The following is a 12,843-nucleotide window of genomic DNA, read 5'->3' as shown; positions in this document are numbered from 1 at the left end:
CAAAAAACCTTTAAAACTTGCTCTTGGGAATTTAAAATTATGAACTGACTGTTTCCTAAGAGAAACAGAAAGAACATCTTATTGTGATGTTCAGAAAGTCCTCAGACAGCTAAGGTTCAGTGAGTCATAACTCCTCAAAGATTCACTGAGAGTATCACAGCACACCCACTTCTTAAATTACCAAGGATCTTCACTTGAAATACTGACCAGAGGTAGTAATAGCAGTTGGGAGGTACATTAGGTACAATTCATTTCCCATTTAAGCTGTTTTCATAGTTCTCTGCATCACTAGATTTCCTTTATGCGTATTGCACATTGCTTAAAAACCTATGTGCATTCTGGAGATGTCATTATAAGTTAATTTGAATTGTCTCCCGTAAATGCTTTCAGTTTATGATAGGCTCACCAGCATACCTACAGCTGGTTTCACTGAAACAAAATGCTGAGGAAGAGCCTGAATCATATTTGAGCATGAGTGTATGGAAGTGTGAACACATGGACAGATTCTGATTTATACTTAGTACTACCTCAGCTATGAGCAACTGCATTGAGAGTTAATTATTCTTAACTAGAGCATCAGTGCCTCTCTTCATGGGAAATTTCTCCCCCAATGACCTCACATACGCCACAAACAAGATGAAATTTATCTTCTTCCTAAGTGGGCCCTGCCTCAAGTCTTTCCAGCAGAGAGATAAATGCTATGCAGAAAGATAAGATGGAAAAAGCTTCAGCCCATGATCAGCCTGTTGAAGTCACTGTGAAGAGAACCTCCTGTCCTTGTGGCAGTAGTGGAGTTCATCAGAAGACTAGGGTCTCAGCATCCAGGTAATTCATTGTCCCTCTCCTTATCAAAAAGCTATGCAGAAATGGTAAAGGCCCTGCAGAGGCTAAACGGACAGCACTAAACAGTGCAAAAAGTGTTGGGAAATGCTGGAGATGAGGAGCTTACTTCTTTAAACAGAGGTCACGTTACTTAAGGTTTGAACAGAAGAACCAGGATCAACTAGTTTGGTTTGCAGCTGGCTTGGACTCATTGGAAAGCCATCCTGAAAGAGGTGAAAGGTGCTGAAGTAGAACTGTCTGTGCATGACTACGTTCAGGAGATGGACAGTGTGGACAGATTAAGAGTCATTAGCGCTGTGATCTTCTGCACTGGTGCTAAGCACTGTGTTACTTCTTCCCCCCTGAAAGCAAAGGAATATGACTTTTAAAATCAACATCTGCATGAGGCAGATCTTCCGTTACTTCTCCCCCTAACTCTTCGTTTACATCCATTTTATTTATGTCAAAACAGCTGCTGAGTGTAAGAAAGTGAAAACACTAAGACTTTCAAAAGCAGCTGTCCATGTCATTTCTGTACTGTCCAGCCTAAAACACCTGAAAGCAACTTCAGTTTTAAAGGTAAGGATCACAGCGCTTTCAGAAGAGCAGGTCCCTCTGGCACAGTAACCTCTGAAGATTATGGCACAGTAGTGCTCAGTGCTGGGAAGGCAATCCAGTATAAATATCCCTTATAGGAGAAGACCAAGTAACACCTACTACACGAGACAAGGAGAGCATAAACAGATACACAACAGAAGGGAACGCATAACAAGTTTTCCCTTCCTGCATTTTCCTGGTTGGCCTTCCATATGCTATGCAGTTAATAATAACTGTAAGCAACCACGTCACAGCTTGTATCTGATGTTCCAGAGAAACGGAAGAGATGACAATGACACAGATGCTATGCTGAGGGAAATAGGGGGGTTTATTCTCTCCCCAGTCACAACACAAATCTCCCACATCTTTGCTCATTGTCTTACACGAACAACAAAGGAGGATACATGTAGGCAAGATTGTTAGGCACAGAATTCCCAGCCAAGGGAGAGGAAATAAAAAGCTGTATGAAAATTTGTTGCCTGTCTTTGGGAAGATACTGTCCAAAGAAAAGCAATGAAGCTGGTGGAAGGAGCTTTCTTATGAGAAGCTCTTTACATATACCTAAAAGGTTGTAGTGAGGTGGGGATCAGTCTCTTCTCCAAAGTAACAAGTGGAAATGGCCTCAAGGTGTGCACCAGTGGAGGTTTATTATTGAATATTCAGAAATATTTACTCTCTGAAAGGGTTATCAAGGATTGTAACTGGCTGCCCAAGGAAGCTCTGGAGTCACCATCCCTAGAGGTATTTAAAAGACACGTAGATGTGACACTTAGGGACATGATTTAGTGTTGGACTTGGCAGTGCTGTGTTGATGGTTGGACTTGATTTTAAAAAGTTCTTTTCCAATCTAAATAATTCTATGATTATATGTTAAAATCAGGTGCATCAAAGCCTGGGTAACAAGCAGAGTTGTGAATCTCACTGACATAACTAAGAATTATGTAATAATATAATAAATATAATAAATCCCATTATTTTCTTTAGAGTTGCCCATGTTCTATAACAGATTAACAGTCTCTTTTATCTTGTTGGAAAGATGGCATATTCTGATGTCTGTGCTACAGTATAATTTCACTTGCCTATATCATATAAAATTTGAGTCAAGTTTGCCACAAGCAGCCAGAGTTTTTGTAGGATGTGATAGATGCATGGCATAAAAAAGCAACTTCCATTCTGGGGGATTCTTTGCTCAGGGGTGTGTTTGAGGTGGAATAATATCCATCTGAAACTGGAAACAAAGCACTGGAAAGAGTGCTGAAAACCTCAACAGGTTTGGTTTTTTTTTCATTTCATTCAATCTCTAACAACTTAAGCCTTTATTTTAATTTCAGCTGAAAAAAACCACAACACACTAAATTTTTCTTTCCCACTCTCTCTCTAAAAATAGTGAAACTGACCCACTTTTTGCTGTCATTGTGTGACTCACCCTGGTTGTGCGATTGGTTTAATCCCTCAAAAGGGTCTGTTTTCTTTACTTGTAATAAAAGCTGTTAAGGTTATGGTTTTGTCTGTTTCTTCTGAAGCTCCAGTCCTCGTTCAGTCCTGCTGGAATAACTATGATTGCTGCTGCTGAATGTTGACACACATCAGACATCCTCTGGGAAATCTCAGTTCAACACACTCTCAAGCTGGCTTCAAACCAGTTGGTCTTGAACAAGTGATGGCAGCCAAGGGTGACTCTTGTGGTGTAATTCTTCCTCTTACTGTGCTGTGCATCTAAACCCCGTGATCAGCAGACAGTGTGGTTTGACTTGGGGGGACGTTCCAGAAGGAACAAGTAGAGCTGCTGTACATATTCAGAGTACCTGGACATAAGCCAGCAGGGAACCAACATGATTGGAAGCTGTCATCACTAGGTAAGACAGTGGGTAAGTTTCCCAAATACCAGATCCCAGTTTCAAACTCAGCTACAGGTGGGGGAATTATTTATTGTGCAAACCTGGTTTGGGGAAACCACGCAAAGAAACTGCCAAGCTCGCAACAGCCAAGCGTGCAAATGCCTCTCATATGTGGAAGTCCAGAAAGGAAGTTCTCTTAAGCTTTTCTCAGTTCTGGTGATAAGACTGCCTACTTTTTCTACTTCAAATTGACATGAAAGGTTGAAAAGAAAGTTAAATGTCTGGCAGTAAGCAGGAATACTGCACCAAGTTCTGGCTGCTATTAATAAATACCTCCTGTGTTGTGAACAGGTCTAGAGGTTCCTCTTTGCTCTTCTTGTCCAAATCTTCTTGTCCAACTAGTATTTTTGGTTTTCATCTCTCTTATCCATTCTGAGGTTCTATGGCATCCTATTTGCATGCAGCTGCATTTTTCAGTGTGACCATCAGATCACAGAATCATGGAATTAACTGGGTTTGAAGAGACCTCCGACACCATCAAGTCCAACCCTTGATCCAGCCCCACTGTGATTACCAGATCATGGCACTCAGTGCCACATCCAGCCTCATCTTAAAAACCTTCAGGGACGGTGAATCCACCACCTCCTGGGCAGGCCATTCCAATGCCTGATCACTCTCTCTGTAAAGAACTTCTTTCTAATATCCAACCTAAACCTCCCCTGGCACAGCTTAAGCTCGTGCCCTCTTGTCCTACTGCTGATTGCCTGGGAGAAGAGACCGACCCCCACCTGGCTACAACCTCCTCTCAGGGAGTTGTAGAGAGTGATGAGGTTTCCCCTGAGCCTCCTCTTCTCCAGACTAAACAACCCCAGCTCCCTCAGCCTCTCCTCATAGGACTTGTGCTCAAGTCCCTTCACCAGCCTGGTTGCTCTTCTCTGGACCCGCTCCAGCCCCTCAATGTCCTTCCTGAACTGAGGGGCCCAGAACTGGACACAGCACTCCAGGTGTGGCCTCACCAGTGCTGAGTACAGGGGAAGGATCACTGCCCTGCTCCTGCTGGCCACACTGTTCCTGATCCAGGCCAGGATGTCCTTGGCCTTCTTGGCCACCTGGGCACACTCTGGCTCATGTTCAGCCTCCTGTCAATCAGCACTCCCAGATCCCTTCCCACCTGGCTGCTCTCCAGCCACTCTGTGCCCAGCCTGTAGCTCTCAGGGGGTTGTTGTGGCTAAAGTGCAGGACCCGGCACTTGGCCTTGTTGAACCTCTTCCCATGGGAATCAGCCCAACTCTCCAGCCTATCCAGGTCCCTCTGCAGAGCCCTCCTGCCTTCCAGCAGGTCGACACTCCCTCCCCACTTGGTGTCGTCTGCAAATTTGCTAATGATGGACTCAAGATGACAAATATTTCAAATATTGTGTCTTCGTTGGTAATTGCTAATTTCTAATTTTAAGGGCTACTAATGCTACTAGATAATTAAAAAAAAAATCTGCTAAGCAAGAATCTAATGTCAGGACTAAACCTGTATTTACACCTTTTTTTCAATATTAAAATAATTACTTTTGTATGTAGTTTATGGACTTTGGCTATTAACTGCATTAAGACAAAAAATGTGATGAAAGAAGAAAATGTGATTGCAAAGTTACAGTCACAGTACATAACATAGTCAGTTTATAGTTTTGAAGACAGATGGGGAAATTCTGAGAGACAGAGAACATAAAATAGGCAAAGAAGTGTAGCTTCCATTCATTAAGTTTAAATCTTCCCGTCTTGGAATCTTGCAACAGGTTATTAGATGAGTTATATATAACTCATTATTAGATGACTTATTAAAATGTCTTCTTTAATCATGTGACTTTCAGAGCAATCACAGATCCTAAACTATTACATGGCTACTATAATTTCCTGAAACAATTTCAGGTTTTCCATGTGAAGAAGCTTGCAGAGAGGTAACAGAAGGCTCAAGCACCAGTCAAAAGTACAGTGGTATCAGGCATTCTGTACACAGAAGTACCTACTTGTTTTTACCTCTGGGTCAAAATTAAAATGTCCTCATTTTTTGTTCGTACTGTCTATATCCCTTATTTTCATTACAAGCATGTCCAGAAACAGTTTTGTTTTTCCAAAGAAGAAACAAAAGTCAAGGAAAAATAAAAACAAGGACACAATTTTAAAAGAGGTGCTAACTTTAAAGAGTGCAAAGAAAGCCTTTAACCAACAAACCTTCTGTAAATATGCTTTACTTGGACAGTAAATCAGGATTTTGATGATAAGGAGCAAATCTTTGGAATGCACGATGATATATGGGGAAAAAAACCCACAAAACCACCCACATAATAAATTGCCATTTGCTTCTTCCCTTCCTTCTCTTTGATACTTATCTGGGAAAAAAGTCACATGAAGAGCATCTGAGTCAGCTGTTATTCTGGGATAGTCTCAGCTGCATTTGCTATCTATGTTATTTTATTAAAGGTTTGATTTAGTACTGGATGTTTTAATGGAAGATAGTTCAGAATTACAGAGAAATATATGTAACTGCTAAAATATTCCCTGATCTTGCAGGAAGCGCAACTCTTCCGATACATGTTCTAACTAAACACACATCTCCATAGGCTGTGCTGAATCCCTCCAGGAAAGTCCATACACGATTAAGAGGGTAGCAGTCTATTTTCCCAAGGCCTTCTATGTGCCAGGGTAGAGGTTACTCAAAATCATATGGATACAGATCACTCTCTGACTGGCCTGGTTGCTGAGGCAGTATTTATAAGACACTCAGCCTGAATGTCCCTGACATTTGGTTAATGAGAATCCATGTTGTGAGAGGCTCTCCCTCTTACTTTTCTTGTGCTTTCTGAAATCCTCTTGCGTGTCTCTGAAAGGCAGTTATGAAATACTAACATTTTAGCATGGTCTCATGCCTGTACTTTCTCATACAGTGTTCTAGGATCCATCTCAATCTTTTACAATGAAATTGTAGGAAAAAGCATACAGTTTGAACAGGATTTTGATAAGGACATTTTCATATTTTCAAAGCTAAGTAATTAGTGGAAAAGTCACTATGATTGGCTTCTGCCACATGAAATCATGATGGTTTATGGAAGAAGTTATGGGGGTCTTTGACTCTGCTCTAGTATCAATTTTACATAGCCCACAGAAATTCCCCTTCCACAGGCAGCACAGTGTTGATGGGAATCAACTTTCTGAATTATTTCCCCTAGTGTGGGCCACCAGCCTTCTTACCAGTTAAAATTCTCCAGGTTGGAGGTAGACTGGAAGTGTTATGCACTTACAGAGCAATGCAGTAGATGTGAGAAATCTTCTGGTATGAGAGTGCTCTCAAGTCAAAAAGTCCACTTAGTTCTTGTGTACTAACATTCTAATTTAAAGTCTTTGGGGATAGGCAAACATTCTTTAGTTTTCATCAGCACCTCTGATTTCCTTAATGTGAACAGGAAGCTTTGATAACTTTCACTTTTGTCCCTGAGTTGGTTTACTCTTTAGCATTGGATGTGCTGACATGGTAGTGTCAGATTTGGACTCAGAGCACCACAGGAAAACCCTGCAACAGGAGGGCAAAAACTGTCAATTAATTTCTTACTTAAAAATAAGTACAACAGATATGTTTTCAGTGCTTCTTGTAAATCCACTTCTTTATAGTCTAAATTTGAGTCCTAGATGGTTGACTTCACTGGTGAATATCCAAGGTGATATTTCTCAACACCTCCAGATTCCAGGGAGACCTAGTGCCAAATATGAACTCAAAGCTGGCGTTGACACAAGAGGAAAGGGAGGACATGTAAAGAACCACTTCAGAGAAACAACTGAATGGTGAGACATTCAGATTCAAATAGAACACGCCTTCTTTGCATAATAGGCACACATCTTTTGCTTTGTACTTTGGCAGACATCACTTCTTACGCCTTTTCTCACCCTTCATGCAGGCACAGAGCTATAGCCCATGGTAGCTTAAAAGAGCCAACAGGCAACCACAAAACCTGCTCTACAGGTGGCAAAGTGAATGGCCTGGGGCAACAGGATCAGCAGAACTGCTGCCTGCAGTGGGAGTGCTGGCTAAATAGTCAAGACTATCTCCGTGGGTCTTGGACTGCCCTTTGGGTCTCTCTCTCTCTCAGCTTCCCAGCCTTTCTGGACTTGCTGTCCTTCCCCCTGCTGTATGCCTCTCCTCTGCCTTCCCCTCAATGTTGCATTGACTTTATGTGTTAGCTGAATGCCTTCTGAGAAAACCTACCTGAAAAATTACCCTACAGAGCTTAACTTCCCTTGTTATCCTGCCTGCATTCATCTCTTCTCCCCAAACCTGTCCACATTCTGTTTGGAAGTGAATCCTTGGAGAGTGCATGCCTTTCTTCCCACTGTGCCTGTACAGCATCTGGCATGGTGGGGGCATTCCTCATTGACACAGGCACATCAGCAAAATAAAACTGACTAACAATGCTAAAACCCCGTCAAGACCACCCTCCACGTAGTGCCCCAATGTGGGTGAGTCTGATTTTTCATCTCCCAAATAACAGTCAAGACAGTCATTCACGGTGACAAGGAACAGAGTGCTAGCTTTGGGAAGGTCACCGGCTTCCCCACAGCTTGCTGCGGACTCATACGAAAATCCAGAAAGAATGGGCACAAACGGGCAACCATTTAGCACCGGTCTCCCGAGAACTTCCCGAATGCCCAGCACATCAGCCGGCACGGCCCCAAATCCCGCGTGCCTGATGGAGAAACGGAGGCACAGAGGCGGGTCCCGCGTTGGCCCTGGAGACGGCGCCCGCCGTGGCATCCTCTCCGAGCGGGCAGGGCAGCTTCCCCCGTCCCCAGCCCGCTCCCCGGGGCTGAATTCCCACCTGGCCCTCCCGCGCAGAGCGGCCCCCGTGCCCGCCGGGCCCGCCCGGGGCGCCGCTGACTTACGTGGGGCCCGCGGGCTCCCGGCTCCCGGCGCAGCGGCGCGTTGGTGCCCATGGCGGCCGCCGAGCCTCCGCCGCCCAGAGCCTTCCCCGGCCGGCTCCGCCGCTGCCGAGCCGGGGCCACGCCGCGGGAGAGGCACTCGGGGCTGGGAACGCGGCGGGACCGCCCCGCAAGCGCCGCCCTCCGCCGGGAGGGGTCCACGCGCGGCCGTGGAAGGGGTGTCGGGCTGTGGTGCGGGGGCTGCCCCGGCCCCAGGCTCTGGCACTGCGTGAGCTGGGGCCGTGTCGGCATCCCTGCGGGGCGGCGTGGGGAGCGGGGTCTGTGCCCGGCCTGCCCCCCCCCGGTGCTGCCTTCTGGTGGCCTCCCGTGTCCCAGGGAGCCCTTTCCCTGCTGGGTACCCCCGGAGCGCGCACAGCGGAGAGGAGGTGCCTCTCTGTGCATGTTACCCTCTCGTATCCATGACACCTTGCGAGTTTAACATCACCAAGACTACCAGGATTCTGGTCAGAACAACAGGAACCCGAGGCTGTCTCAAGGCAAGGAACTTGGGAAGTGTGTAAATGCATCAAGCGTTGTGAGTCTTCCAAAGGTCTGGAAGACAGCAGCAGTGAGAACTTTACAAGTCTGGTCCCAGCTTCTTCTTGTTTTCAAGACAAGACTGTGTCTTGCTGCGTCTTACTTGTAGCTGTACCTCTGACCCCTTTCAAGTCCTGGGGCCCCCATGTGTGCCCTATCCCAAGGGAGCCCTGCAGTCGCCCTTTTCATGCAGAGGCCCAAGCTGCTCTAGACACTCGTGTGACCCCCTGACTTTCTGGGTCATCTTGGAGTACTTGCAATTCTTTCCTAATTGCTGTTTGATTTCTGACATGTGGGCCTTTGTGTTTGCAGGGAAATCACTTGTCTCCCGGCATTCTCTCCTTTTCCTGCTTGTTTTTCTTGGAACCCAGATGTTCAGCGTATCACATAAATTTATAGGAGAACTCTACTCCAATAAACAGGTCAATATGCAGCACCTGTGAATTTTATTTACTTTCCTCTGTGACCAGGTTTATGCCAATACACAAACAATTCAAGAGCAGTGACTGTGACTATTGCAGTGATATTTTTTTTTTAGCCCGAGATCAATGTACTGTGCTCGTATCTGTTTTGATTCATTCCTTTATAGCCATGGCAGCTTATAATTTTTTGCATTTTGTTAGCACAGTGTATTTCTAGCTGCTCATTTTATCCTACATATCCTTATATATCTACAAGGCAAGTTGCTAAATAAAGCATCAGAACAAAAGGAATGACCATAAAGCAGCAACAAAAGACTTCAGAAAGGTGGGCACTTGTAGAATTGGAGAACAAGGAGGCATTTCGTTAGTTTGCCGTGTACTGTATGCTGCATTTTTTTCTCCATTTTATACACAGCTTGCAGATCTGTGTGATTCTTCTTTCAGTATATTGTAACTGTGAGTTCTTTTGCTGTTTTCTGCTTTCTTTGTCTCAGAAAAATACGTAAGTTTTTCTGTCTGCAATCTGATCTGAAACCCACCTGCATTACACTCTATTCTGCTGAAGTCATACATCCTGCACACGCGTATTTGCAGCTCTTACTGCTTCTCAGCATTCATACATTCAGTTAACAGGTTTTCTTCTCCCAGATATGCATTATGCATGTATATATACGTGTATGCAACGCATAAATATACATGTAGCTATATGGTTTGTAAACGCCTCTGTTGTGGGAGAAAACAAGCTGTATTCAAATTTCCCTGTATCAGATACTTGGTTTCTAAAATTGCTCCATTATTGACAGAAAGCAACATTACATTTGGAGCTTGAGCCTCTGTTTTTTTTCCTCTGGGACAGAATTACTAGAAAAAAGCACCTAAATTCCCTTGGGCTTCTCCATAACCAATTCCGTTCTTACCGTACTTTTCCACTTTTGAAGACATTTGTTATCTTTCTTCTCAAAGTCTCACTGATCTTTTGTCTGATTTGGGCCCTTTACTTCCTACTCTACTGATGATTAATACACTTACCAGATGGGCCTTTTTGGAAAATTTACATCTTCCAAGAACTGAGTCTGTTGGGCTACAGGACTCTGTCTTTTGCTCTTCCTGAAACTTAGCAAAAGCAGAAGCCCCAGAGTATGGGATGTTAGCCTGAGATATAACTGAGCCTGTTCTGAAAACTAATCAGCTCCTTCAGACAAATGAGCACACCCGAGTGCTTGTAAAGACGGTCAAGTGTTCTTGTGCTGGTCCCTTGTGCTGTGAGAGTTGTACTGGTGTTCCACCCAGAGTACAGGAAAGTAGGCACTCCTTCTCTGCACAAATGACAGAGAGGGTTGTGTTCTCCTTAATCTTCAGTGGGCTTGTGAGTCACCTCAGGTTGTACTAGTTATTTGGGGCCTGAGTACCTATCTTCTCACACAAAACCAGACCTTCAGGTTCTTGGAACACAGGTGTTCAACGTATCACATAAATTTATAGCAGAACTCTACTCCAATAAGCAGGTCAATATGCAGCACCTGTGAATTTTATTTACTTTCTGGCCTTGTCTTCTGTTCTCTCCTTTAAGGTACAAGTCTTGGCAAAATGTTGTTGCCCAATGTCAACTCAGTCTACAGTCTAAAAAAATCATTGAATTTTAAATAACACATTGATCAATTTTTATCAATTTGGCAGAAGTTTCAGTATGTCCCCCTCTGCCTCTCCTTTGATGGTAGCAGAAACTTGGGAATGGCAATAACCCCAGGGAACAGGATGTTCTGAGGAAAAAGGCTGCACTCAAACTGAACTGCTTGTGTTGCTGGCTAGGTCGGGCAGCTGACACAGCTGACAGCTGCTTGGTAGTGAAAGGGGAACAAAAAAGTCTTTGCCTTTGTACAGTTGTGTGTGATACTAAGATGAGTATAGTGATACAGAGGATATACACTGGTGACTTCAGACATCCATGCCTGTCCTCCACACACCTTCACTGACCCTTCCTGTTGGAAGGGAGGTAGCACCACCCTTTTCCTGCTAGTATTGCCTGCGCTTTCAACAACATCTTACGGGTTCACTTGATCTCCGATTGGCAGTTTATACAGTCTGGAGTTTTCTGCCCTGCCCAAGTGAGAAGGCATTAGGTGTGGAGGAAGCTGAAATGTGGACATGGAAGATTTGCAGGGTATTTTTTCTGCTCCTGTGTGGGCATTCAGAGCCCTGAGCCAGTGTTGCAGGAAGCTGAGAGTAAATGTTAAGTCCTCTGACCCCTTCAAGGATATATTTCCATCTCTCTGCTTTGGGGCAAGGAGGGATAGAAGGCACTTTTCAAGCAATCTCTGAATAAACAATTAACCTTGGTATACTAGATTTTCTTGTTTTGCCCTCCTTTAATTGCCTCCAGGCTGTTCCTGTAAAAAAAGCATGCGAAGAAAGTCCACTCAGAAAAGAGCAGACACTCACATAGTTCATGTGGGCTCACTTAAAAAATGTCACCACAAGCAGTGGCGGAATTCTGTATAACGATTAGAACAATAAAGTTGCTGAAGGAGAAAGGAAGGGTCTGAACTTCCAGAATGATACAAATAGAGGTAGTTTGTACCAACCACTGCAGTGAGGGACTGTGGACATCTCAGGCCAGCTGGCGCCTTTCCCTGGCCCTTTTCATGCACTTTGTAAGTGCCTGACCAGACTGACAGAGGTGGAAAATGGGTCCTGGACCCAGAACAGCAGAGACTCTGGGTCAAGAGAGAGGTGAATGAGAAAGCTCTGTGTGGAAAAACCCTAGGCTTGCAGGCTTAGTAAGACCCAGTATTTTGATCAGATTCAAACAGACAATTTGAAAGTCTTTCTGATATTTAAAAAAAGATCAGTACTTCATCTAAAAGTCCAAGCATGGTAAAAGCCCTTGAGTTTCTGTAGCCAGTGGCATACAATGTGGTGAGTGCTTAATATATTTAGTTAACCACAACTCATTAAAAATAATAGCATCTCTGCAAGCAGGAGGAACATCACATTTCTTTACATGTTCACAGGCTGTTCCAACACTCAGACCTTACTCCTGAGTCATATTTTGGCTAAGTCCTCTGTTGTAATCCCAGTAATGTGGCTGTATGTAACCAGGCTCTCAGAGTAATCTCAGAGTACCTGAGGGATCCTGCACAGATGGAGTTCATCGAAGTATTTGTAAGCTGATCATCTTCTGACTGTTCAGACAGAAACCAACTGCAATCCCTGCTACATTCCTGTGAAGCAGGAGTCTGGAAGCACTAGGTTTATGTAGCTAAATATGTATGGAAGCAGGGTGGAGGGGGGATTCATTGGAGATGGCATGAGATGTTTAGCTAGAAAACAGGAAAGGCCCATCTGGTGTTCTGTATTTAAAAAAGATCACATTTGGCTTACAGGTTTTTATCTGGGGAGATTGCAGATCCCTTGGTGACTTAGATTGACACTTCCTTTGGTGCTACAGAAGAGAAATGAGAGCAACAAATATTTTGAGGAAGATGAGTGATTAGCTCCAGGAAAGTCATGTGGATCTCAAAGTTCTCTAAGGTAGCCGGTGACCATATATGCAGGAGTCATGGGATCTAAATAATATTTTAGGAAACAGATCCATGTGACTGTTAGGCCTTCTCAGATTTGATTTTTGGCAGAAAAGAGCACTTGGTCGCTTTGGACAGAATATCTCTG

At 44.2% G+C, this 12,843-nt stretch overlaps 1 protein-coding gene across 1 annotated transcript in view; it reads right to left on the bottom strand.

The window, feature by feature from the left end:
* The window catches only part of GNE (glucosamine (UDP-N-acetyl)-2-epimerase/N-acetylmannosamine kinase), a 32,150-nt gene extending 23,835 nt beyond the window's left edge, over positions 1 to 8,315 (bottom strand). Inside the window, exon 1 of the mRNA XM_050330135.1 lies at positions 8,180 to 8,315. Coding sequence (XP_050186092.1) covers positions 8,180 to 8,230 — 51 coding nt within the window. The 5' untranslated portion in view covers positions 8,231 to 8,315. The remainder of the gene's footprint in view (positions 1 to 8,179) is intronic.
* Between the last annotated feature and the right edge of the window lie 4,528 nt (positions 8,316 to 12,843).

The sequence above is a fragment of the Myiozetetes cayanensis genome, unplaced genomic scaffold (assembly GCF_022539395.1).
Source record: "Myiozetetes cayanensis isolate MyiCay16 unplaced genomic scaffold, myiCay2020 scf4, whole genome shotgun sequence".
In the NCBI taxonomy this organism is placed as follows: domain Eukaryota; kingdom Metazoa; phylum Chordata; class Aves; order Passeriformes; family Tyrannidae; genus Myiozetetes; species Myiozetetes cayanensis.
Note: the sequence above shows the minus strand (reverse complement) of the source record. Positions and strands in the feature narration are given on the sequence as shown.